Raw genomic sequence first — 27,588 nt, forward strand, 5'->3', positions numbered from 1 at the left:
AATCTGTCAAAATGACAGACTGCTTTCAGATTTTTCCTTCATTGTTAAAAAGAATATTCGGTTAACGCGACCACAGCTGTCCCAGCAACATCAGTAACAAGCAATAGAGTTTTTTGCACAGCAGGGGATATTGTAAACGCCCAAACCAACACACTCTCACTCCCTAAGCGTCCAATAGCGACGTTTGGTCAGTATCCGTGGCGTCCAATTGTGACGCTCCTAGGCTCCTTCAGCGTCATAAAGGGACGCAAATAGCTTTCAACTGATTGCAATGTATTCCCATCTGCGTCGGGATTTGACGCTCATGGAAGCACGGCATTCGTTTATGTCGGCTGCCCTTAAAGGCAATGTGAGCGTCCATTCCCATTGGATAATGGAGAATTGTACACCCGGAAGTAAGTATTCCTCTTACTGTCGATTGATTTTACAGTGATATCTGCACTACTCATCGACTAAAAAACACCAGATTATCCTTGTTAATTACACAACATTGATTGGTTTAAATTGTGTGCAATGCTTTTGTATTTTTCCCCTTCGATTCGGAGAAACAAATATTTTTTCTGAGTAAAGGATGGCAGAAGACACTACACTACCCAGAATCCCCAGCTATCGTTTGGACTACACCATGTGCTCTGTTTGACAAACTCCGTTTTTTTCACCATTCATTCCGATGGCTGGCGTCTATGTCACATGATCTTCACATTTCTCCCTGCAGAAAAAGAAAACATGGCCGAACTTCGTTTTATTCTCGGTGGAAAATGCCTATTTTAAAGTTAGTTTGGCCATTAAAATGCGTTTTGATGTCATTTGATGCGAGAAATATGAGATGTTATTTCAGATTATGTGTGCAGTGGATGTACATGATCTTTAGTTTGCTAGTTATTACGAAGATTACTTCAGGAAATCGCGACGTTTTCATTGTTACCAAGGTGGTTGCTAGGGACGCTGCTATCGATATTATTTCTGTTATGTTGTGTAACTGTTTAATGGTGTTATCTTTATTGCTACCCCCTTCCCCGTCAATGTATAGTGTTGGTCCACAGCCTAAACATATTAGTTTAACAAAATCCGCATCTAAAGATAGCCTACGTTATTTTCCCCTGTGCAATTCCAGTCTCACATCGTCATTAACAAATACCGGAAACAGACCGAAAACATTTAAACAAAATAATAATAATACGTTATTCCGAGTGTGCTTGCTTTTCTCTTTGAAAGTCATCACATAACGGCATTGTAATACACGGTTCGGCTGCATTACATATTACATATCTGCCGTAGTTCTGTATTTATAGAGCCCTGATGAGAAGACAAACATGAGGAACTGAAAACGTGACGTGGATCATAAATATATCAGCCATTAAACAACATCTTACATTTCTTTTCACACAATACGTCTCCTTGCAGTATCAACACTAATTCGGCTGACTTTTATATTTGATCCAATTGGTAGATAGGCTGTATTTACACCATAAAGGTGCACAGCTGATATAAAGGGACACCTGGTGGTTAAAGCATGTTATTGAATTTAATTATTTGTATTATTAGATATTAATACGATCCCTATAAAGTATATTCATTACTCGTTATTCTCTACTAATAGTTAATTAAAGACTGTATATAATGCGTATTTTGCACATCCCTTTCAAGATTTCAAGATTTTCTAAGGTTTATTGACATATCATATAGGCCTACACAACTGTGGTGTAGTTCTGCACTGAATGAAAAACTTGGGTCGCAGGTTCCTCAATAGTGCATTACAAGACATCTATCAATATGTGTGCATACCTCCAGCAATGTTAACTATGTTGAAGCACTTATTTTAACTGATATTATACATAATATATTTTACTCTTATAAGATGTATATAGATATTTCATCTCCGACCTTGTCAGGTATTGAACAATCAATAAATAAAGAACACAGAATTGTTGAATATAAAACACAGAATTTGTGTGATTATACTGAATGATTTTCAAATAAACACAACTGCATATTTAACTGTTACACATGCTGATGTAACGCAAATGTTCCAACTTGGGATCAATAAAGTATATCTTATCTTAAAGATCAAATGCAACGTTTTTTTTATAATTGCCAGTAAAATCGAAATCATATAGCTACAACACTATCTAAGATATTGCAGTATTAAAATCGGAGATAATATGCGTCTGGCAATGCGCAATATTTATTTTGCTCAACCCCCAACACCAAGTCCGACGATTTATTTTCTCAGCCGCTCCTCCGCAAGATGGCGTCGCGTGACGTCAGAGTTGCCAAACAAACACACCCTGGCTTATCGCTCACAGCGGCTCCCGCCGATAGTACAACTTAGTTTCGTCTATCATGTCTGATTCTGAGTCGGAGGCCACCCAATATCTGGAGTATGTTGTCGACATCCAACCATATCTATACGAGCCTCTGATGTCGAAGAGGAAATACAAGGACACGTCACCTGATATCACAGATGAAAGTGCTGATGGCGATGATTCAAGTTCGCCATCTGAGGAAGAGGAAAGCATTTCCTAATCCTGAAAGCGTTGCCTACACAGGATTTAAACCAGCCGTCAGTGAATGATCTGTGTACGGTTTCAATTATCTATATGTGAATAATAATAAGTGAATGTGTAACACGAAATTCAGTAAAAATAAATTACATTAATTACTTTAAGGTACTTGTGTATGGTTGTCTTATTGTATAATAGTTGTGCATAAAATGAAGAGAAACATTATGTGCAGTATGGTCAAAAGTATAAAAACAAACAAAATAATGTACATAGTGTTTAATTAATTTATTATTATTATAAGAACAAAATAGTGCCAAGGGTAGCTTACCACCATATGAACTCTGAAAGAAACACAGCAGAAATTCTTAACACACCCCAGAGTTATTGTCCAGTGACCAGCTGCTCAACGGAAGAGTATTTTTGAATCATCTGGATTTAAATGCATAACTCATATCAGACCTCAACCTAACATGACCACAGCAGTCTTCTCAAAATAAACTAGATATGCACAATTGTATCCCCCTGGTAACCCTCATAAGTATAACCAAGATCAAAATGAATTGATTTTGAGCACCAGTACAAAAAAGAAAGATGCGTAGTGCCGAGAGATAGGGAGTCGCAGGAGGTACAAAAGTTGACTTTATTTATTACATGTTGTCCGGTTGCAGTCTGGGAAGAAAGAGAGAGAAGACAGGAGGGCACACAATATATATAAAGATCCACATACATGTGGAAACAAAACCCCCCACTGTAGTTCCATGTGTGGATTATGTAACCCAGTGTATGTGTGTGTGTGGTCACCACAGATGTCACCATTTATTTATTAAAGCGACTCCTGCTCCTCTGTACTCCAACAAGCACAAGCTTGTTAGGTTTTACAAATGCTGACGCAATTGGGGGTGGGACTTGTCTGTTTGACCTCAGAGCTTCGGCTTTCTTGTAGGTAGGGTAAGTATTCCGCAGCTCAACAACCTCTCCCATCAATTCTTGTACATAAACTGAAAAGACAAACAAGGGGGAAAATATTATTCCAAAAACAACACATTCGGGCCCTGTTGAAAGCTTAGCGAGAGGCACATTGAGCAGACACTCACCGAAAGTTGGTGTAACTCTGACTGCTTTGATGACTGGCTCTCCCCTCCTGGCCTTCGGAAACGACACGCCCCACATGTGTTTCCCGGTCTGCGTCATAGCTTGAGCCCGTGCAGAATTTTCATTGAAGTGTAGTCCGGCTAATTGTACTCTGCATCAAAAAATAATAATATAAATTGTGTAGGACAATTCACCAAAATAAATCCTGTGACGACCCCTCCACACCACGTGGGGTGCCGTGTGTGTGTGTGTGTGTGTGTGTGTGTGTGTGTGTGTGTGTGTGTGTGTGTGTGTGTGTGTGTGTGTGTGTGTGTGTGTGTGTGTGTGTGTGTGTGTGTGTGTGTGTGTGTGTGTGTGTGTGTGTGTGTGTGTGTGTGTGTGTGTGTGTGTGTGTGTGGTTTGTTCAGGTTGTTGTAGGCGCTGATGAGCCAAACCTGTGGGCGGATGGCTATCTGATGAGCTGCACCTGGTGAAGCGGGATAAAGGAGGAGCCCAGGCGGTTGCGTCGGTCTCACTCCTCTGGGCACTTTCTCACTCCTCTGGGCACTTTCTCACTCCTCTGGGCACTTTCTCGGTGCCAGCCTCGGGGACCTGTGGCTGGTTTTTGTCATTATATTGTAAATAAGATAATAAACACTTGTTATTCTCTTACCCTTCGTCTCACCTCCCTGCTTCTTGTTGCAGCCCAGGAGCCGGGTACGAAGCGTAAGAGAGTGTTTATTCTCTTATTTACAATATAATGACAAAAACCAGCCACGGGTCCCCGAGGCTGGCACCGAGAAAGTGCCCAGAGGAGTGAGACTGACGCAACCGCCTGGGCTCCTCCTTTATCCCGCTTTGCAGGTGCAGCTCATCAGCACCTGAAACAACCTGAAACAACCTGAAACAACCTGAACAAACCACACACACACACACACACACACACACACACACACACACACACACACACACACACACACACACACACACACACACACACACACACACACACACACACACACACACACACACACACACACACAGTGTGGAGGGGTCGTCACAATCCCTTGAGCAACGGAATTTTTAGAAATACCTGGCAGCCATAATAGTGAATGAGAAATGCACGCTCTTGGGTGCAAAGAATAAAATGACTTTATGAAACGACTCCAAAGACGATGTTTGTTCTGCAGGCGACAGACGAGCGATGTCCTTCAACAGCAGCTTGCTTTTGACATGTTTGTGCATGTTTCAGGCTTATCAATTAATGTAATGTAATGTTATCACAGGGGTCACAAACATAAGACCAGCTGTTAAATAAAGCTCTTCTGACCTTAGCTGGCATGTGGGTATATATATTAATACTGCCCATAATGGGCACAAGCAATTTTCACCCATTTATTAATTATATGTTTTAAATGTGAGTGTTTCCTGTCCCCTAAACCTCCAGGGATGTACACAGTTTAATACTGGCAACTTCTTATTATGGGAAATACGAAAACGTCTTTTAAAACTACAACTCCCAGTAGAGACGTGCCATAGAGAACATGTTGCACAGAATAGCCAGCATGTGTAGTTCTGGGGACGGGGTGGGGGAGGGGGGACGCGGAAATCCAGTTTTGGACAGTCTGCCGTGGTTCCATCCCATTTCAAGTGCTGTTCGAGAATCGGCTTAACCCTTGGAGCACACTCTCCAATCACAGAGCTTGAGGACTATCAGGGGTTTGTCAAACAGAGCACATGGTGTAGTCCAAACGATAGCTGGGGATTCTGGGTAGTGTAGTGTCTTCTGCCATCCTTTACTCAGAACAAATATTTGTTTCTCCGAATGGAAGGGGGAAAATACAAAAGCATTGCACACAATTTAAGCCAATCAATGTTGTGTAATTAACAAGGATAATCTGGTGTGTTTTAGTCGATGAGTAGTGCAGATATCACTGTAAAATCAATCGACAGTAAGAGGAATACTTACTTCCGGGTGTACAATTCTACGTTATCCAATGGGAATGGACGCTCACATTGCCTTTTAAGGGCAGCCGACACAAACGAATGCCGTGCTTCCATGAGCGTCAAATCCCGCCGCAGATGGGAATACATTGCAATCAGTTGAAAGCTATTTGCGTCCCTTTATGACGCTGAAGGAGCCTAGGAGCGTCACAATTGGACGCCACGGACACTGACCAAACGTCGCTATTGGACGCTTAGGGAGTGAGAGTGCGTTGCCCAAACATCCCAGCTTCTACCTGGAAATGTGGACATGCTCATATTCCTAAAAACCTGTCTGATGATGCTGAGTGAGTGACTAGTGAGTTTTAGTTGAGTTACTTGAAAAACTAAAGTGAAACTTGATTTATTTTATTGCGGGGTCTGATTATTAAATGTCCTTGTGCAGTGGCACAAAGAAAATGCCTACTTTGTTTGGTAGTACTAGTAGTCTACAAAAACACTGGTTTTCTTGTTCCAGTCCGTTACTGTCACTTTGTTTTTTGACACTTTAAAATACTGCTATCCTACTAAAATGCTGTACAAATCAGATTTATTATTTAATAAAGAACATTTTTCAAGTAAAACATTTTTAAATAAAAAAAAAAAAAAACATGTTCTCTTTATTATTCAATATCGCGATAAATACCGTACCGTGGACTTGTTATCGCGATATTATCGTACCGTGAGTTTTTGGTATCGTTACATCCCAGGTCGGCCCCCCTGTTCTCCAGTCCCGGGATATGGAGGGCTCTCAGAGATAACACCACCTCTGAAGCCCATAACCACAGCCTCTCTGCTGTGGCCAACAAGGTGGCGGAGCGGACTCCGCCTTGCCTGTTGATATAAGCCACTGTGGTGCTGTTGTCGCTCCTGACCATTACATGTTCCCCCTGAATTAGGGGCCTGAAATGCTGGAGGACTAACACTACCGCCCGTTGCTCTAGGAGGTTGCTGTGTCGATACTCTGTCAGAGCCCAGCGCCCACCTATAGCCCTCTTCAGGCAGGTCCCTCCCCATCCTGTTCCCGTGAACACTGTGATGTAGGAGGTTAACCGTCCCAGTGGAGACCCCCTCCGGAGGCGCCCGGGAGACCCCAGAACCGGAGGTTGCCCTCCACTGAGGGGGGGATGGTCACCAGCCGCCGTTTGTGCCTCTGGGGATCCAAACGCAGGCTGGAGAAGCACCTCTGCAGGCGGCGCATATGCCATAACCCCTGCGGGACCACAATGTGAGCAGCCGTCATGAAACTCAAAGTCTGCATGACAGTAAAAGCTGTCACTGTCGCCCCCTGTCGCAGCCTGTGCACCGCCCGGAAAAGGGACGCACTTCTGCTCCCTGACAGGGTGGCGCCTGCATCGAACACCACTCCCAACTACAACGCCTGTTGGTGAGGTATGGGGTGCTCTTATTTCAATTGATCGCAAAGCCTAATTTGGTTAGGTGTGTGATCAATTGTGCTGTGCAAAGCATTGCCTGTTCCCTGGACCCGGCCATGACTATGAGGTCGTCTGGGTAAAAGAAAAACTCTCATGCCGTGAGAGCGTAGTGATTGAAGCGCAGTGGCCACACATGTACTGAACGTGCTTGGGGATAGGGAATAGCCGAACGGTAATCTGTTGTACACTCATAGGCTATCCCCTGGAAGGCAAAACGCAGACACTTTCTGTGCTCCGGAGCAATTTCCACATGAAAGTATGCGTCTTTCAGGTCGATGGTGGTCAACCAATCGCCCGGTTTGCACTAGCCCCATTGTACGGTTAAGATTGTGTGTAAGTGTAGCCTTTGTGGAAACAAAAGACACTCAGATTTGGATACAGATCAACCTCATTCTTATTAGAAAACGTAGTGATCTGTGCATTATACAGGGAGGAGGCGGGATTCGCCCTCTCGTCCTGGGCGGAGAGATGTTCTCCCCCCGCCAGGCCAGTCAGATCCGTGAAGACGGGCAGCCCGTCCCCGTGAGTGCTGGCACACCGGTTCCACGGGGTGGGCTGAAGAGGTGGAAGGCACCGCGGGCACGAGATATCCGTGCCGGCACCTCTCCCTTCGTCCCACCGTCGCGCAGAAAAGCCTGTGGAGGAGCGCGCGCTGCGGTGACTCTTCTCTCTACTGAGGTCTTTGAACGCACCGCAGCCCGCCCTCAGGGGACGCCGTCACAATGCCGTCTCTTCTAAATGGACATTATGGGAAAAAGTGGAATTGTGGAGAGAGATTACTCTTACTCTAGGATAAATGCACTCGTTCTCACTGAATGCATTTTTCCCACACATCACTCTAGAACTAGAGTTTACAAACGTAAACCACCGTTCCCCTGCGGAGGTCCCTGAACGCACCGCGGCCACTCTCACGAGGGCCGCGCGCCCACGTATTAACGCTGTATTGTAAAATACAAGATACAACACAAAACAAACCAGAATAAACGTAATAATTAAAAAATAAATAACAGCCATATAATAAAAACAATAGACCACTGAAAGCAAATAAAAGCACCAATCTACTTGTTTCTGAATGCCAAGGAGAAGAGGTGGGTTTAAGACAGGATTTAAAAGCAGACATTGTGGGAGCCTGTCTGATGAGCAAGGGCAGGTCGTTCCACAGTTTAGGGGCGGCAGCAGAGAAAGCACGGTCCCCTCTGTGCTTAGACTTTGTTTTTGGCACCCTCAGGAGCAACTGATCAGCTGACCTGAGAGTGCGAGTGGGCGTGTAGCTGTGTAACAGCTCAGAGAGGTAGGGTGGGGCCAGTCCATTGAGGGCTTTAAAAGTAAATAAAAGAGTATTAAAATAAATCCTCAAATGAACGGGCAGCCAGTGGAGCGAAGATAAAATGGGGGAAATGTGCTCGTATTTGCGTGTGCCAGTTATTAGCCGTGCTGCTGCATTTTGCACCATCTGTAGGCGAGCAAGGGAGCATGCACTTATCCCCATATATAGTGCATTACAATAATCCAAGCGGGAGGTGACGAGGGCATGGATTACCGTTTCAAAGAGGTCACTATTTAAAAAAGGCTTTATTTTGGCCAGCTGCCTGAGGTGGAAGAAGCTGTTTTTAACAACTGCCTTGATCTGGCTGTCAAGCTTGAGTTCAGGGTCCATCTTTATCCCAAGATTTGTGATGGTAGGCCTGGTGGAGTGGCCCAGGGATCCTAGGTCTATAGGAGTGGTCCGAGGGGCACCAAAAACCATCACTTCGGTTTTGTCATCATTTCATTTTAAAAAGTTGCATGACATCCAGGATTGAATGTCTTCAAGGCAGTTTAACAGCGGTTTAATTGAATATGAGTCATTCTTTTTAAGTGGCACATATATTTGGCAATCGTCTGCATAGCAATGGAAAGCGATACCGTGCTTCTTAAGAATGGACCCAAGAGGGAGCAAATACAGGGAGAACAACAGGGGGTCTAACACTGAGCCCTGTGGAACCCCACAAAGGAGAGGAGCAGGCGAGGACTCAGAGTCCCCAAGGCTGACGCAGAAAGTCCTACCAGTCAGATACTACCTAAACCATTTGAGGGCTTTGCCCCTAATGCCCACCCACTGCTCCAAACGAGCTATCAGGATCTCATGGTCCATTGTATCAAAAGTGGCCGTTAGATCAAGGAGTAAAAGGATAATGCATTCACCTGAGTCTGTTGCTAAAGGGATATCATTAAAAACTCTTAAAAGAGCTGATTCCGTGCTGTGCAAGGTTTTAAAACCAGATTGGAAGACCTCTAGTACCTTGTGCTCTTCCAGAAAAGCAAGAAGTTGACTGTATACAATCTTCTCTAGGATTTTGGACATAAAAGGCAATTTGGAAATGGGCCTAAAGTTTGCAAGAACCGTGGGATCCAGACTAGCTTTCTTAATAAGTGGTTGTACAACGTCATGTTTCCAATTTTCCGGAATAACCCCTGTGAGCAGACTGCTGTTAAAAACGTCAAGAACAAAAGGTCCTATAGTGGGGAATACCTCTTTAAAAAATCGAGGAGGGACAGGGTCGATTGGAGAACCAGAGGGTTTTATTTTGGAGACAATCTCCTGCACAGAGGACAGAGTCATAGGCTCAAAACGGTCAAAAACAGCAAAGCAGGGGGCAGAGACAGAGGTGTCTTTTGATGGAGCAGTGATTTGAGTCCTAGTTGAAGTGACTTTATTAATACAAAATTGAAGAAAATGTTCACAGACTGCAGGGGAGGTCTCCACACAGGTAGTCTGAGGGGCATTAAGAGCTGAATCTATTGTCTGAAATAGTACACGAGGTTTGTGACAGTTTAAAAGAATGATGTCAGAGACATTTTTTCTTTTTGCCTCTTTTACAGTTTTCTGATAGAGACGCCAAATCTGCCTCAGCATTTGAAAAGAGACTTGTAGTTTTTCCTTATTCCATCTTCTTTCAGCTCTACGGCATTCACGTCGGGCAGCCCGAGTCATGGCATTTAGCCAAGGCTCGGATTTAGTTTTGGGTTGCCTTGTTTTTAATGGAGCCACAGTGTCCATAGCAGCTTTACATGTGGAGTGAAACCATAAACTAAGCTCCTCCGTAGTGTTATACATAGGCTCATGGATAACACCGTTTTCATGATTAAACACGGCCGAAAACGGACCAGCAGTGGAAGTGTTAATGATACGAGATAGCCGGGCAGCAGCGCGCGGTTTGACAGTAGTACAGGCAAGTGTAACATCAAATAAAACAGGCATATGATCTGAGAAAACAGCGTCACATATCTCCAAGTTAATAACAGGCAAACCATATGATAAAACAATATCAAGTGTGTGTCCGCATTCTTGCGTGGGGCCAGACACACACTGAGCAAGACTAAAAGAATCAACGAGGTTTAAAAAATCCTTTGCCATAGGTTTCTCAGGACAACACACATGAATATTAAAATCCCCAACAATAAGGACACGGTCATATTGCGGCATAATTTCAGCCAGAAAGTCAGAGAAATCATTTAGGAAGTCCTTATTGTATTTAAGAGGTCTATAGACCACTGCACACGGCCCTGTGTGCAGTGGTCTATAGACCTCTGCACACGGCACTGTGTGAGAGCGGCCGAGCTCCAACACGCTCAGTTCAAAGCTGCAAGGAGAGAATGACAGCGATAGTTGCTGACATTTAAAATCACTCCAAAAGACTGTAGCTACTCCTCTGCCTCGGCCCGAAGTCCGTGGAGAGTTAAAATAGCAGCAATCTGGAGGTAAAACTTCGGTAAAGGCGCTGGACTCACCAGTACCAAGCCATGTCTCAGTGACGAAGAGGAAATCCAGTCCTTTTGAAGTGAAGAACTCCTTAATGACAAAAGTCTTGTTTGTCAATGATCTGGCGTTTATGAGGCCAAACCTGGCAGGAGCCAGTGGGTCCGCGGCGTTTGAGGTCCAGGGAGCCCGACAAAGAGACAGCAGGTTATTCAGATTCACCCCGCGCCTGCAGGGACGAGGGGAGCAGGGCCCGCGGCCGGGCTGGAAAGCTTCGTCCGGGCCGATGACAGGTACCAACCAGGCATCGACAGGGTCCAGATAGCGACGATGAAGAGACAGGCGAGGCACGGCGAGGTATTCAGTCCTTGAGATAGGACAAGCTGAAAATCCTTCATCCTCACCAGTCGACCACTGCGTTTTCCGCGTTGGCGTTTACGCCGGGGAGCGGCACAGGTAAGCTGGTACTCCCAATAAGAACGGGGGGAGCGTTTTATGTCCACGATCCGAATTCACAGGATTTAATGCCGAAAAACGAAGATCCAGAAGTGTTTGGCAATCGTATACTAATAGAGAGTTGACATTTAGAGCAAAAAGTGACAAAAACAGCACAAACACACACAACACTCGTAGATACGGACGGCAGGCCACACACACTGGCGCCATCTTGGATTTGGATAATGTTCTAACAATGGTATCAAAAACATCTTAAGGTTATCATCAAACATTTTAAGAATGTTTTTAGAGAACGTTATCCTACCTTTCAGAAGAACATTCTGGGAACCAAACTAAAACGTCCCAGCAGCCCACCAACGGCAGCGGCCCACCGGGAAAAGTCCAGAATCTCCTGATAGCCAATCCGAACCTGCTCACACACACACACAACTGAAACCAAAATCATTTACAGATATATGTAAAAATCTGTCATACACACATGTGAAACGCTCTCACACACACACACACACACACACACACACACACACACACACACACACACACACACACACACACACACACACACACACACACACACACACACACACACACACACACACACAGCGTTGGAGTCGGGAAGAAAAGCAATGTGGAGCGGCACCTCACCACTTCATAAGGAGTTTAACAGTGGCACTTTTCGAAATCCCGTTTGTGTCCCCCCACTTTACAAATAGGCCTATGTTTATTATTACACAGCCTCTGTGAGCGAGCGAGACAGAGTAAAGAGAGAGAGAGAGCGAGAGAGCTAGAGAGGGCACACCTTTATCTATTTAATATAGATGTAAAAAATAACGTAAGAAATCATTCCAATGTGTACTACAGGACAGTAAAAAAAAAAAAACAGTTTAAAAGGGGAGTGATTAGTAAAATATGCATAAAAAGAAAGAATGCTAACTCGGTAACATAAGATAAGAATGAACCAGTTTAAATGATTTGTTATTGGTTGTGATCATATTCTAAAGATGTTTGGATTATTGAAAAGTATACAGCTCCCTTTCATCTGAGTGTTGAGAGCTGTATCCATAAATTCATGTTGTGCTCAAAGTGCACCAGATTGATGCATTTAACTTCAACATTTTAAAATCTTCCCGGGGGAGCATGGCCCCGGACCCCACTAGAGGAGGTGAGGACCCCCCTGGAGGATGTGAGGTCCACCCCAAAATAAAGTAGGTTAAAATAATTAAATTGAATACATTTTATTTTAGTAAACACTGAAAACGGGTCCCACAGACCCAAACAGCACACAAAGGTTAAAGGTAGCATATCATAATGTTAAAATGTGCTAAATATATACACTGCAAAAAACCAAAAAAGAGGAGTAAAAGTAGCCCCCGACTTGTTTTATTTTTTTAAAGTAACCCTCACCCTAAAAAAGGTTGGAGACCCCTGTTGTAGAAAGACACATTTGACAATTTTAAGCTTGGCCTACCATTTTATTGGAGCGATGAGGAACAGGTGGGGCTTGAAAAGGCCCACCTGTTCAAAGTGGGGAATGACAGAAAAAGTTTGAGAACCACTGCATTAAAGGAACGTTTTATAAAAATAAATTCTGTCATCTCAGGGCTTAATAACATCCTCAAAACATCCTCTGAATGTTGTAGTTAAAACGTGATGTCTTAGTTAACCTTAAACCTTATAGGAACATTATTTGAAAAAATAAACATCCTAAAAAGGTTCTTTGAACATCAGATTAAAACGTTTCATTAAAAGCTTATTAGAACCTGAAGGTAACGTTATAGTCAGGGGGCCAACACTGATATTGCAACTTAAGTAATCGCTTTTGGGTAGAAGCTGTAAACCTATCCAGTATTCTTGTTTAACCCCTTGACATATGGCCTAGCTATGTTGACATCTTTGAAAATGATATTTTTGGTCATTTAATCATTGTATCATTGTAAGTGGTAAAATCGGACCTTTTTTCACAATGCTGCCAAATTAGTGACAATTTGCTCTGTAATTTCTAACAATGTTGTAATATTATCCCTCATTATATCTCCTGTGAAAGTATGATCTTAACTATTGATTAAAAAAAAATCAACCAATGGTAAAACAATATCATAGGGTGCTGTGGGTTGATACAGCAAAACACAGCAGCAATGTCAGTGAAGCAAAATAGTTATACAGTTCAAACTAATGGGTGGTATTTGAGATAATAAATAGTTTGAGTCTGATATTGTCGACTAAATAACAGTTACCTCCGGATTCGACCACCAAGTGTTGCCAAAAAAACAAGTATGCTAAACCTTTTTCCATCTACAAGCTAGCTAGCCCATCTGCTAGCTAGCTAGCAGCACAGATCATTCGATCTTTTCCATCTCAATTTTTCACTTCACCAACAGTCAAATTAAGGAGTACATGAGTTTTTGTGAGAATGTGTACTGGTAACATAGCTATAGCATATATTACACATGTATATAGAACACTAGAAGTTTAAATTCAGCATGCTATGAGGAACTTGTGCTGAAAGTTGGGGAGATTCAAGATCTCCTTGTACAGTTTGACAAGGCCAATGAAGACAAGCCAACCTTTACCTTCTGGAGACAGTACATGGACCTTGTGTCTATTCTCCTTGCGTTCACCCGGGCACTGAGATGTGGTGATTGGAACCTGTACATGTCAGCCTTCAAGAGCATGATGCCTTGGTTTGCTGCGTATGATCACACCCATTACACAAGATGGGGTGCTGTGTTCATAGCAGACATGGAACAGCTGGCACAGACAGCACCAGAGGTCTACTAGGGCTTCCTAGATGGTGATTTTGTAGCCAAGGAGACCAAACACAGCTTCAACGAGGTGCCTTTCGACCTTTGCCTTGAACACATCAATACAATGGGAAAGGTTGCTGGAGGATTGATAGGCATCACTAGAAATGATCCAGCAAGAAACCGTTGGTCCATCACCTACAATGAACGTGCATCCTTGGCAGAGGATACCAGATCCCTGTTTGGACTGACACATGATGACGACGATGATGAGGAGACGCACAAAGACTGCCTTCAATCAAGAATCAAAAGGGATAATCACGATGTCATTCAACTTGTTGATCAGTTGCAGAGATACAACGTCTTCCAACAAGAGCATATGTATGATTTAGTGTCCCTGACAACTGGTGATGTTGCCTCAGAAGAGATACTGAATGACCTTACACATGCTGCAGAGTCTGGCAAAAAAACTATCACTGAGTTGGTGAAAAAACGACTGGGCACAACGAACACAGACTTCCACGCCAGTCTCACCAAGAGAAAACCGAAAACATTCTCAAGCCTATACAGCACAGATACCAAGCTTGAACAACTCAGATCCAAGTGTGTGAAGCCTGACAGGGATATTTTTTACCGCATCATTGTATCCATGGAGAGTGGCAGAGAGGTCAACATGGATGAGCTTCTCCAAAAAGAACTGTGTGCAGTCCCCCTGTCACTTGCCACAACAGATTCAGTGCTCAGGCCTACAAACAATGCTGACTTAGCCACCATACTACAACCTGGTGCAAAGGAAACAGAGCTCAGTCCATCTGTTATGAGAACATGCACCATCATTGATGGAATGGCCTTAGTAAGAGCCATGGGAAAACCTCACAATGCATCAACCTTCGGGGAATATGCAGATGTGTTCACACAGAGAGTTGCATCTAATCTACATGGGAACGTCACCAGAGTGGATATAGTGTTTGATCGGTACCAACAAAACTCCATCAAGAGTGGAACAAGAACAAAACGCAGCACTACTCAGCGAAAGGTTCGCACAATTATGAGTAGAGATGTAAAGCTACCTGCTAACTGGAATAGCTTCATTGAAATGGATGAAAACAAAGCCAACATTACCCATTTCCTATCAACTGAGCTTGAGAATCATGTGCAGCTTTATGATGAGGAAATTGTTATCAGTGGAGGGTTTGAGGATCCTGAAAAAGTCACGTCAGCAGCTGGGATTGATGTATCTCCCCTACAAGCTACACATGAAGAAGCGGATACACGCATACTACTACATGCAGCTGATGCAACAATGAAAGGGTTTCAGAGGCTCATCATTCAGTGCCGAGACACAGATGTGTTGCTGCTACTACTTGTATTTGCAAACCAACTAAGCTGAGAAGTTAGGATGAAAGCAGGAACAGCTAAGAAACCGCGCTACCTCAAAGTCCATCAAATCACACTACCAAATGAGATGCTCGATGGTCTGTTGGTATTTCATGCCATCACTGGATGTGATACTACGAGCCAGTTCACCGGAATTGGAAAAAGGACAGCATGGAAAGTGTTCCAGCAGTACCTGCATCTTCTCCACAACTTTGGTGAGGATGAAGTACCAAGTACCACTTCCCTATCCTTGGCACAACAGTTTGTATGTAAGCTCTATGACCTTAAGTCAACCAGCAACTCGATACAAGAAGTTCTCTTTCGAAAACGTAAAGCCAATGTTGATACATTACCACCAACAGAAGATGCATTGTCAATGCACCTCAAGAGGGCCCACTACCAAACGAAGGTTTGGAAACAGTCACTGGTGACACATCCACAACTGCCCTCACCAATCAATTGTGGTTGGCAGATGATGAATGGTATGCTGGTCCCCATGCTTCTTACCAAGGAACCTGTACAATCCACATGCGTACAGCTGACAGTGTGTGGATGCAAGGAAAGTGGAAGTCAGTGCAGCACCAGACAGTGTCTCTGTCGCAGAAGAGGACTGTATTGCAGTGGGGCGTGTGGATGTGCTCATGCAGCGTGGTGCATGAACTCCAATGACATTCAAGAGACTAACGCTGAAGAAACCGATCTTGATCTGGATGTTGTGGTTCGGCCGCCAGAAAAAAGCACATCAACAACGAGATCTTCAGTGTGCGATGCTCAGCCCTCCACATCAGCACGTATACTGAGGGCGCAGGGGCGTACAGATCGCCGTCTGTAACCAGCAAACATTGGCCTGTCCTCATCCTCGTAGACACCAGGATTATAGTGCCCCACACTGCCTTGACTATACCTCGTCTATACACATCCCTCCCTCTTCCAAAGAAACACGCCTGTTGGCTTGAACATGCCTAACCCCTGAGTTGCTCTGGTTCCTTCCGACCCTAACACTGGATTCATTTTATTGTTTTAGTTTTTATTTAATGTTTTATGTAATATTTTGTATACATACAATGGTTCCATTACTGGGAAGATGATCCTCAGTAATTCACAAAAATATTTTGTCTTATCATGGTATCCAAGTGTATTGTCAAAATACAACATTAAAAAGTCAAAAAGCATTAGCACGAAAGGTCACCTCGAGAATCATATAGATTTCCGCTTGGACATTACATTATTCAAACCTGTATGAAATTACTGTGCTCTAACTTGGCAAAAGTACCTAGCATACATTGGAATCATGATTCCTAAATTATTTTGGGCTACTATCTCATGTTTCCAAGCTGATATTCACTCTAAAAACATGTTTTCTTTTAGGCGGAAATTTAATTTTTTACTTTTTTTCAATGGTCTAGCTCTATTTTCTCTGACACAGTAACATCCATTTACATTCTGACACTTCTGCAGCCATCCCACTGCTGTCACCTTTCTTTTGATACCAGGATTATCTATATGGCCCTTGTGTTTGGGGAGATATTCTATATTTATTGTGGGCATGTCATTTCGAGCAGGCAATCTGAAAAATTGGCCTGAAATGGCCTCTAAAAGTCACAAAATAATTGTTCAAACTTGTCAACCACCCTAGAACATCTTACATAGGTCCCCTCTTACCAAAAAAATATGTTGACAGCTTCTACCCAAACATGGCAGCAAAAGTGTTAACGGAAGCACTTTTCAGGATTGGCCCCCTGACTATTAGCCAAAGTTGTGAGAACGTTCCCCTCTAGCTGGGATCCTGCTGAAAGAGGCCACTGCCATTAGGGAATACCGTCTCCATGAAGGGGTGTACTTGGTCTGTAAGAATGTTTAGGTAGGTGGTACGTGTCAAAGTATCGACATGAATGACAGGACTCAAGGTTTTCCCAGCAGAATATTGCCCAGAGCATCACACTTCCTCCGCCAGCTTGCCTTCTTCCCATAGTACATCCTGGTGCCATGTCTCTCCCGGGTAAGCCACGCACCTGGCCATTCACATGATGTAAAAGAAAACATGATTCATCAGACCAGGCCACCTTCTTCCATTGCTCCGTGGTCCAGTTCTGATGCTCACGTGCCCATTGTAGGCGCTTTCGGTTGTGTACAGGGGTCAGCATGGGCTCTCTTGACTAGTCTGCGGCTAGGGAGCCCCATACGAGACAAACTGTGATGCACTGTACGTTCTGACACCTTTCTATCAGAACCAGTATTAAGTGTTTCAGCAATTTGAGCCACAGTAGGTCTTCTGTTGGATCGGACCACACGGGCCAGCCTTCGCTCCTACGTGCATAAGACTTGGCCGTCCATGACCCTGTCGCTGATTCACCAGTTTTCCTTTTGGTAGGTACTGACCATTGCAGACCGGGGCCAACCCACAAGAGCTGCAGTTTTGGAGATGCTCTGACATCTAGCCATCACAATTTGGCCTTTGTCAAAGTCGCTCACATCCTTATGCTTGCCCATTTTTCCTGCTTCCAACACATCAACTTTGAGGACAAAGTGTTCACTTGCTGCTAACATATCCCACCCACTGACAGGTGACATTGTAATGAGATAATCAATGTTTTTCACTTCACCTTTTAGTGGTCATAATGTATATATATATAAATACGTAACGTCACTTGTGTCACTACGCGCCTATGCGTACCTGATAGGTCATCAAAACAAAACACATATTTTGTCTACACTTCTTTCTTGTCAACACTCAATGGAGTAAACTATTAGACATGTCCAAAAAACAAAACACATTAAGTAAGTAAGTAAGTAAAACTTTATTTATATAGCACCCTTCTCAACACGGATGTACAAAGTGCTTTACAGTACAGTACACAGGACACAATTCACAGTACAACTATAAAATGTAGAATAAAAGGCATAAAACGGCAGCAGGTAACACATAGGATAAAACATACGACAAAACACCCATAATAAAAAAAAGAAAAAAAGAAGACAGCCACTAACTCACCTCCTCCGACGACCCAAAGGCCTGTCGGAAGAGGTGGGTCTTTAACCGCCCCTTAAAAATCTCTATTGAGGCCGAGGTTTTTATTATTTGGGGGAGTTTGTTCCAAAGCCTTGGGGCCACCGCCTCAAAGGCACGGTCACCCCTAGTCTTTAGTCTGGTTCGGGTTAAGCAGCTATGTTGGCGTTTCGCTACCTGCAAAAATCTTTAGACTTTCTTGGACTGATTGAACTGGGTGCTGGCCAAACCGCGCAGGACATAATCGTCGGACCTGTGAAGCTTTCCCAGGAGGCAGAGGCTTAGATCACTGGACGACTAAGTTGGTGCCGTGTGCACAAACGAGGCTGCTGTTAACGTCGGTATGTACAACGGAATTGTACCAAAACTACGCCAACTGGCTGCGGTGGGAGACTCCCCTGTGCACATTCTGTGCCTCGTGCACACACTGGAGAACTGCGCAAAATCAGCTGATCACAACGTTCACGCTCTGTGGTCAAGATACTGCAGCAAGGTGGAGCAAAACACACAGCTGCAAACTTACTCAAGGTGTTAATGGAAGAGTTTGAAATCAGACAGAGGTGGAAGAAGTACTCAGATCTTGTGTAGGAATACTCTGTTACAAGTAAAAGTCCTGCATTCAAAATGTGACTCAGGTAACAATAGAAAAGTGTTATCAACTAAGTAAAAGTATTCGTTGTGCAGATTGGTCCATTTCAGAATAATATATATGATATGTTTTATAATGATTGATCATGAAAGTGTTCTCAAAGCTGGTGAAGGTGCAGCTAGTCTGAAGTACTTTGTAGACTGCAGGGTAGCTTGTGGATTTACTCCAGGTGGAACTAAAGTCTGATTTAACACTTGGTTAGATTTCACATCATTCATCCAGATCTGTAAAGTAACTAAAAGGATTAAATACATGTAGTGGAGGAAAAGTACACAATGTACCTCTGAACTGTAGAGGAGTAGAAGTACAAAGTAGCATAACATTTAGTTTAGTACAGTACTTTAATAAGTGTACTTAGTTACTTCCGCCATCTGAAATCAGATATGACTTCAATTCAGGGCCGTATCCAGGATTTCCTAAATACCGAGGTCCAAACATGCTAGGGGGGTTCGGGGGTATACTCCCCGAGATTTTTGGGATTTTCATGATCTAGCTAGGTGCTTTTTAAGTCCTGTAGTGGGTCACAAATTGGATAATATATTCATTTCAAGCTAATCGAAAGCTTAAACAGGGACAGTGAGGAAGACTGCAGCATCTTCATCATTACCATGCAAGAAGTGGAAATAGAGGACAGTGAAGGAGACACTGAGGAAGACTGCACTTGATAACCACGCTTAGTGTGGGGTGAGTACCAAACGCTGTCTCCTGGTACTCATCTGAGTAACTCACTAAAAAAGTTATGTGCACCCCTGTATATACTGCCTCACTGACATTAACATTTGAATGCAAAACAATTTTCTAAAACTTAACTGTGACAAATCGGAACTTATAATCATTGGCCCAAACTCACTTACCCGCTCAACCCAAGATTTTTCTAGACCCTCCAGAAAAACGCGATTCTGCGATCGCAGAATTTACCGCATAATCAGCAAAATGGCGCAGGTTTTTAAAAGGCCGCATATTTATCAAAAGGCTGCATAATCCCCGCATTTTTCCACACAAAGTTGAGAAAAAAAAAGTTAACTCGTCTTGACGTGAAGTGATGATGATGATGATGATGATGATGATGATGATGATGATGATGATGATGATGATGATGATGATGATGACGCGACGTCATCAGCTCGCGCATCACAGAAGGTAAACAGCACCGTAGAGTGAACGTGTGGAGCTCACACAAGAGAGAAAACACCAAGATGAAAAAATCTAATCCATCTCATTTACCAACGAACATTTCTGCTAAAGACCGGGCAAAGCAGTACCCCGATGTCTTGCACAAAAGTGGGGGGAAACTATTCTGCACCCCGTGCAACTGTGTGTTGGAGCATAAGAGAACATCCACGGTGACGACCCACTTTGATTCATTCAAACATTCGAAAATGCTTTCTGCTGCTGCGGACAAGAAAGCCAAACAACTCACGTTCACCGAGGCATCGACCTCCAAAACCCTTTCGAGGGCTACAAGAAACGAAGTGAGTAGCCTACAAGATTGAAGCTGGTCAGATAACGAACAAGTAAATGAAAACAGAATGAGGCGGAGAAGTGTGTGTGTGTGTGTGTGTGTGTGTGTGTGTGTGTGTGTGTGTGTGTGTGTGTGTGTGTGTGTGTGTGTGTGTGTAGAAGCTGCTGGGACTCCCAGCAGCTTCTACTGAAGCCAGTCCCCAACTCCGGGGACTTCCGGCCGGGGACTTTGGGCGGCAGTATACGCCGTGAAGTGGTTTGCGGCCTGCCAGTAAACCCAAAGCAAAAGAAGAAGAAGTGACGTCAGCGGCTTCATTTGCCTAATCCACCCCCAGGGACTTTTTCTGGTGTGAACGCGATCTTTACTTAGTTCATGCGAACTAAAGAGTTCGCATGAACTAAGTTCGCATGAACCTTTGTGGGAAAAGTACCGCAGTGTGAACGCGGCTATGGAGGATATCAAAAAGGTACTTGGTCTCTCTATGGCTGCTTGGATCTGACTTCTTGGCATGACGAACTGACAACAGACAAGGGGAGACAGGACAATATATACAAGAGGTAAGTGGGAACAGGTGGAAACAATCAGGGGTGGGGCAGACGCTGACGATGGCGGAAAACAAGAACCAAGGAAGTAAAGGCACCTGGAATGAGACAAGGAGTACAACATAAAACAGGAAGTGAAACAAACAAAACAAACATGAACGCGACAAATACATAACAAACTAACATAATTGACGGGACACAACAAGTACTCACCATGAACTGTTGTTGCTCAGATTAATCTTGCCCCAGCCACTGCCGTAAGCCTCTGAGGTGCAGGCCCTTGGAAATAACCCTTATACAAGGATTTAAGAACAACAGTTAATTAATAAAAATAATTTAAGTAAATCATATTAAATATATCAGATCTACAAATTGTATCAGAGGATTTACAATATACAGTTTGGAATAATAGAGAAAACACACTGATAAACAAACGTGTATTTGTGTGTACATATATATGTGCGTACAGAAATATCTACCCTGTCTGAAACAGAGCAGCTATCAGCCTGGACCAAAGAGAAAGAAAAGTTAGTGTCATGCCATTTTCCTCTCCAAAAACTATAAATAGACTAAAAGGAATGCCGACGGGAATTAGAAGGAGAAAAGAGGAAGGATGGGGGAGGGATGGATAGAGTAAGAATGAGACAAGCAGAAGAGACAACAGTTTAAAGGAGATCCTTGTCCAGATTCTGATCCTCAACAGTCCTATCTGACAGTCCAAACAAGTCTTGCAATATGGGCTTTAGCCACCGCTGATTTGATATGCTTTCCACCCGGTGCACTATACAGTAAAGGTGTGGTCCCGCTTGGTGGTCCACTGCAGCTGTCTTCACACTTCATATACACTGGATGCCCCTCTATCATGAACTCCTTTCCAATACTGTGTTGGCCCCCCATTGCCCCCTGACATTTCCCTGACAGGCTGCTTTTTCTCTCTGTTTCCCCTGCTGCTCGGTCAACAGGTTTGTTTGGACCTGCCCTACCTTTGGACTATCTAAATTACTCAAGTAAAATTGGCGTTTAGCTAATGTGTGGACAGAAGTATCCAATCAAAGGCTGAGTTTTGGTGGGTTCTTCCTGCTAGATATGTGAGTCAGTTTAGCCTTCCCCAATGTACAGTTTGTCTTCCTCTGATTGGATGGTGAGTGGGCAACTTGCTGATTGGCTATTTATCTCAAGCGTAAATAGAGTAATGAAGTAAGAGAAATAAACGCACACTGTTTTTGTCTGATATATATATCTATGACATTATTTATGTTAATGAAATAAACATTATATTACTGATGATTATAAATGCTACTCATGTGATGTATTTACACCAACTGCGACGTCAAATCAGGCCAATGTTAAGTGAAGGGGCAAGGGGCCTTTCGTCCAACTCTGCTTGGACCATGCCTATCTTTGTACTCAACCTACATGCCACTCCAAGGAAACAATAGCGATCACAACATCTGTGGAGACACACACACACGCTGCGTAATGATCTCCCAAGGTGAGATCAATATGAGTGTTGGTCAGAAAGGACAGCAGCAGCAGCAGCAGCAGCAGCAGAAGGCTGTCATACAGCAGGGTGGCTCAGGAGTAAAGTGGAGGCCAGAGATCTCTGCAGTGGGACCTTTGGTGTTTAAAGGTAGCTGCAGACAAGCTTATGTGATCAGATCCATTGTGTGTAACTGTGTTTGACTGTGTGTTGCAGGATAATGATGAGGACTCCCATCGCATCTCTCCCAGCCCTGTGGTCCATGTGAGGGGTCTGTGTGAGGCCGTGGTGGAAGCAGACCTGATAGATGCCCTGGAGAAATTTGGATCCATATGGTATCACACGCATGCAAGCATGTGATTATAAAGCAGTTCCCCAGTGTGGGCTGTTGAACACTGTCGTCATTAAGATCCCAGAAAGATTCATCCATGTTGATCATTTCTTCAGCTTTCTTTACCATCTTCACATTTACATTTCTTATTTCACAGTAGCATAGCCATAATGCACATAAAGTCGCTCTACAGCCTCAGGAACATAATTGTCCACTTATATGTTGCATAAGGACATAACTCCTTTAAAGTCATCTTTTTTATTTTTTATTAAGTCAGGTTTGTTTTTCTACGAGATTTGAGATGTATTGGTATATCATTGGATGTTCAGCCAAACTTAGGAGTCTAAGGTTCTCTAAATATAATCTCATGCCAAAGCTTCAGAAAAATAGAAACATATCATCAACACGATGGATCATAACAGGCTAAACGTATGCATTTAGATTTATAATGTTACACGTTCGCTGGCAGGTTCAATCACAGGAGTATTTACTTTCTAGTAAATAATGACACTCATGTAGGGGGGACTTGTCTTTTGTTACCCTTTTCATCCCAATGTATGTATATTTGTCAGTCCATGAGTTTGTGTTATATCTCTCACAGGCTCCGCCCTCTACTGGACTCTATGGGTACTACCTTACCCTGCGAGCATTCTCCCACTGAGACTTCTATAGATGTAGCCGGCCTTGGGCGGGCCTACCTGAATGCGCGCGCATCACACCGTATAAAAGGAGGCCTCGCCTCCTGACTATCATCCTTTTCTCTTCAGCAGCGGAAGTGTTTTCACGGAGCTTAAAAAGACGAAAAATAGAGAGTAATGGAGTCAGTTCTTGACCACAGGACCGGCCTGAAATGTCCAAACCTGATCGTGGGGTGGATCCACACCCCTTCTGCTTTTTGTGTATGGGGCCTGACCACGCCGTGAGCGGTATGGGCCTGGCGCCGGCATGCTCAGCCTGCCAAATGCTTCCTCGGCTCACGCGTGAGCATCGTGGGCAGCATTTCCTGTCGGCGGAGGCCCCGCAGGAGGAGGTGGAGGATTCGGAGCTCGACGTCGTCGAGATGGGCGATTCAGGTGAGGATGAAGTGCCGTTCCGGTTCTCCCTTCCGTGGGGCCAGTCAACCCCGATTCCGGAGGACGAGGACGCCTCGGTGTCTGGAAGTCCGACTCTCAGGTCTGCGCGGATGGATTTCCCAGTGGTGATGACCCTGACGGCGGAGCGTGTAGGCCTACCGCTCCCCCCACCGCTGCCACCGAGGCCTGTAAGCCGCCTGAGACAGGGGTTTTACGGCTCGGTGCATCCAGCGCAGCCGACCTTCGTTTCGCCCCAGCTGCCTGATATATGGAGGTGTGTGGAGGCGACATGGCAGCAGCCATTTAAAACGAAGGCCCCAGTAGCCGCTATGGCAGGCATCATCAAGGTGGAGGGCCGCTCGGACACAGCGTGTTCGGGTGTGCCCTCCCTTGATGAGAGCCTGGCGGCCCATCTGCTTCCGCGGGCGGCTGGTTGGGCGGAGGGTAAGCGACCCCTGCCCCCGCTGCCCCGGGACCGAGACACACTAGAATATCTGGACAAGATGTTCAAGCTTGATGGCGGCTGCAGCGAATAATCTCGGTGTGTTGGGCGTCTCCCTGATCATCCCTCAGGCAGTCGCCCCCGCCCTCTTGTCTCAAGACGAGAGCGATTATCCGGACCGCGCGATAGGTCAGATGAACAATCTGATTCATGGCGGGGCCGCTGCAGCAGGGTGGATGATTTCCTTGGCCACAGTGGCGTCTCGTCACGTGTGGTTGGGACTCACTGCCCTATCCCGTGGTACTGAAGGAGTTTGGGACTACTTTTCTCCACGCCGTTCCTAATGAGCTTGCTTTAAAAGAAGAAACACTCAAAACAACCAGGACGAGGGTTAAACAAAAATCTGTTTTAATCATAAACGGTAATAATGCAATACCATATAATACATTACCATACAAAGCCATATCATATGAGTAATATCAGGAGTATGCCTACTCCTGGCCTTGTTCACAGGCTGCCCCGACCTCCCGGTCCGGGCCGCGCGTGAAGAGAGGACGAAGCAACAAGTTGCACGTCCCAAAACCAACAAAAGGGGTGGAGTTCCATTTGGGAGATACCAAAACGCTGTCTCACAGGGACTCAGCGCGGGCAGCTATGAAAGCCACAGGTGTTGGGAAGGCCTGCAGGATGCACCTCATTAAAATCAGGGGAAATGTCCCTCCCAATTTGCAAAGCCTATCGATGGTTTAACCCAGAAAAACACTCTGGGATCATCTTTTCACTCAAAACAGAAATCACCATTAATTCTGCATCTTCCTTCTTCACAAATAGCTTAAAACACTCTTTTGATAAACAGGTAAAAAGTCAAACAAAAGGACTATTGCGCTAATCTACTTTTAAGAAAAAGGGAACATTGTTTCAGGAATCTATAAAAAACCTCTCTATATGGTAGAGGAAAAATGTACTTTTTGTTCCTTCAACTATTAACACACAGGAATGTGTAGACTTCCCTGAAACATGAAAATGCTTGAGATCTTAAACAGAATATACTCTCCCCCACCAAGCACCCTGTCCTGCATACCTTCACCTCCCCCACATAGCAATAAAACCCAGTTTACTCTTAACAGCCCTTTGTCTATCGCCATTTTAGTCCTCACATTTATGAAAGGATAAAACAGAGAAATCACTATAAAACACAAACACAGGTATTGTTTGAACAGTATTCACTTAACTGCTACTATTGATCATTACCAGAGAAACTCAAAGGGACCTCTTTTAATATCTGGAAATTGCAACAAGACTTTCTGCCATTTCAAATGTAACACACTTCTTCGGTACAATATCTCACATCAATTTCCACAGTACCGGCATATCGGCAGCCACGGGGACGGGCTGCCCGACCTCGGCATGCTCCTCAGCAGCAGAGAGCGGCCGGGTGGGGTGCGCCGTCTGCCCGGAGCTGACTGGCAGGGGGAGGTAGCTTCTCGGCGGGGGGAGAAAAACTCTTCGCCCGGGACGCAAGGGTGAATCCCGCCTCCTCCCTATTTGATGCACAGATTCCCATGAAAACTTTTAAAAATAAAGAAAAGGTTGATCTGTATCCAAGTCTAAGTGTCCTTTGTTTCCACAATGCTACACTTACACATGATGTCTGTACAGATTCCCCACTCGCTGCCCCAGCCGTAGCTCCTGTAAGAGAGGAGGCTAGTGGGAGTGCGCAGATGATGATAAAACGCAAGCAAAGCTATCATAGTGCTATACGTGTACAGAGGCATTATGGCCGGCGTATTGCTGTTTGGGACACACTAAGCCTGGGGCTAAGACTCCAATTAATGCAATTTACCAGAGTGGTAAGAGTTGCATTATGGCAGCGCCCGCACTCACAGAAGAGCGTGTGGCGGTGCGTTCAGGGGCCTTAGTAGAACGCACTACTCCTATAAGGACTCCGATTAATGATGCCCACCGTAAAGGTGAGAACAGCATTATAAGGGAGCGAGCGCTCACACATGAGCGTGCTGCGGTGCGTTCAGGGTCCTCAGTAAATAATCGGCCCTTTCTGTGACGACCCTCCATGGGCGAATCTTCCCTTCACGGGGAGTTTTGCGGCGGAACGGGTCACCAGAGAATACCACAGCTTTATAGCTGCGGCCCCACAGCTGAGGGCATGCCCTTTAACACAGTGTTATGGGGAATGGAAACTCAGATGTGTACTATCAAAGTGGATGGACAGGACGCTGAGACGGGGCTATTCACTCCAGTTTTGCAGCGTCCCACCCCCTTTTATGGGCATGCGACAGGTAAATCTATTCTCTCAGGAGGAGATGGGTTTCCTCTCAGCAGAGATTCAGGCTCTGGTGCAGAAACAGGCTGTGTCTGTTTTGCACCCTCAGCGCAGGGAAGAGGGTCTTTATTCCATATACTTCCTGGTTCCCAAGAAGACAGGGGAATTTAGACCTATTCTAGATCTCCTGAATCGGAGGGGGTCTCCACTGGGACGGGTGACCTCCTACATCACAGTGTTCACGGATGCATCCAGAACAGGATGGGGAGGGACCTGCCTGAAGAGGGCTATAGGTGGGCGCTGTGCTCTAACAGAGTCTCGACACAGCAACCTCCTAGACTAGCATTTCAGGCCCCTAATTCAGGGGAGACATGTAATGGTCAGGAGCGACAACAGCACCACAGTGGCTTATATCAACAAGCAGGGCGGAGTTCGATCTGTCGCCTTGTTGACCACAGCGGAGGAACTGTGGTTATGGGCTTCAGAGGTGGTGTTATCTCTGAGAGCCCTCCATATCCCGGGACTGGAGAACAGAGGGGACGACAGTAGTTATAACCATACTGTTTCAATCACATTATTATGCATATAAAGTGACAGGTGGGCACGCCCCCAATTATGCAAATGAGCTAAGTCCATCTCCCATTGGCCAATGAGCTAAGTCCCGCCTCCCATTGTCCCGCCTCCCATTCTTTGATGTGTGTGTTATCAGATTGGAGTGAAAGGCCCCCCGGCGTAGTTCTTTGATGTACTGTATAAGTGCTCTCTTTAAAGTTAAGGTATTTTACCCTTGCCCCTGAGAGTTGAGTAATTAGCCTTGCAATCAGATATGAGTGAAAAGCCCCAGGCAGTCCCTTTTGTTGTCTAGTTATTTGATGTATTGATTAAGCCAGTCTCTTTAAAGTTATTTGACCCCTGCCCCTCAGAGTTGTGTAATTAGCCTTCTGATGTATGCCCTTTGATGTTAATCTCTGTATAAGTGCCTACCCTCCCAGTCTCCCTCCTTTGCCCCACCCC

General features: G+C 44.7%; 1 protein-coding gene across 1 annotated transcript in view; it reads left to right on the top strand.

Moving 5' to 3' along the window:
- Positions 1-27,588, top strand: part of galm (galactose mutarotase) — a 75,493-nt gene that overhangs the window by 39,824 nt on the left and 8,081 nt on the right. The window contains exon 9 of the mRNA XM_034101153.2: positions 22,664-22,782. Coding sequence (XP_033957044.1) covers positions 22,664-22,782 — 119 coding nt within the window. The remainder of the gene's footprint in view (positions 1-22,663; positions 22,783-27,588) is intronic.

This window comes from Pseudochaenichthys georgianus, chromosome 15 (assembly GCF_902827115.2).
Source record: "Pseudochaenichthys georgianus chromosome 15, fPseGeo1.2, whole genome shotgun sequence".
NCBI lineage: Eukaryota > Metazoa > Chordata > Actinopteri > Perciformes > Channichthyidae > Pseudochaenichthys > Pseudochaenichthys georgianus.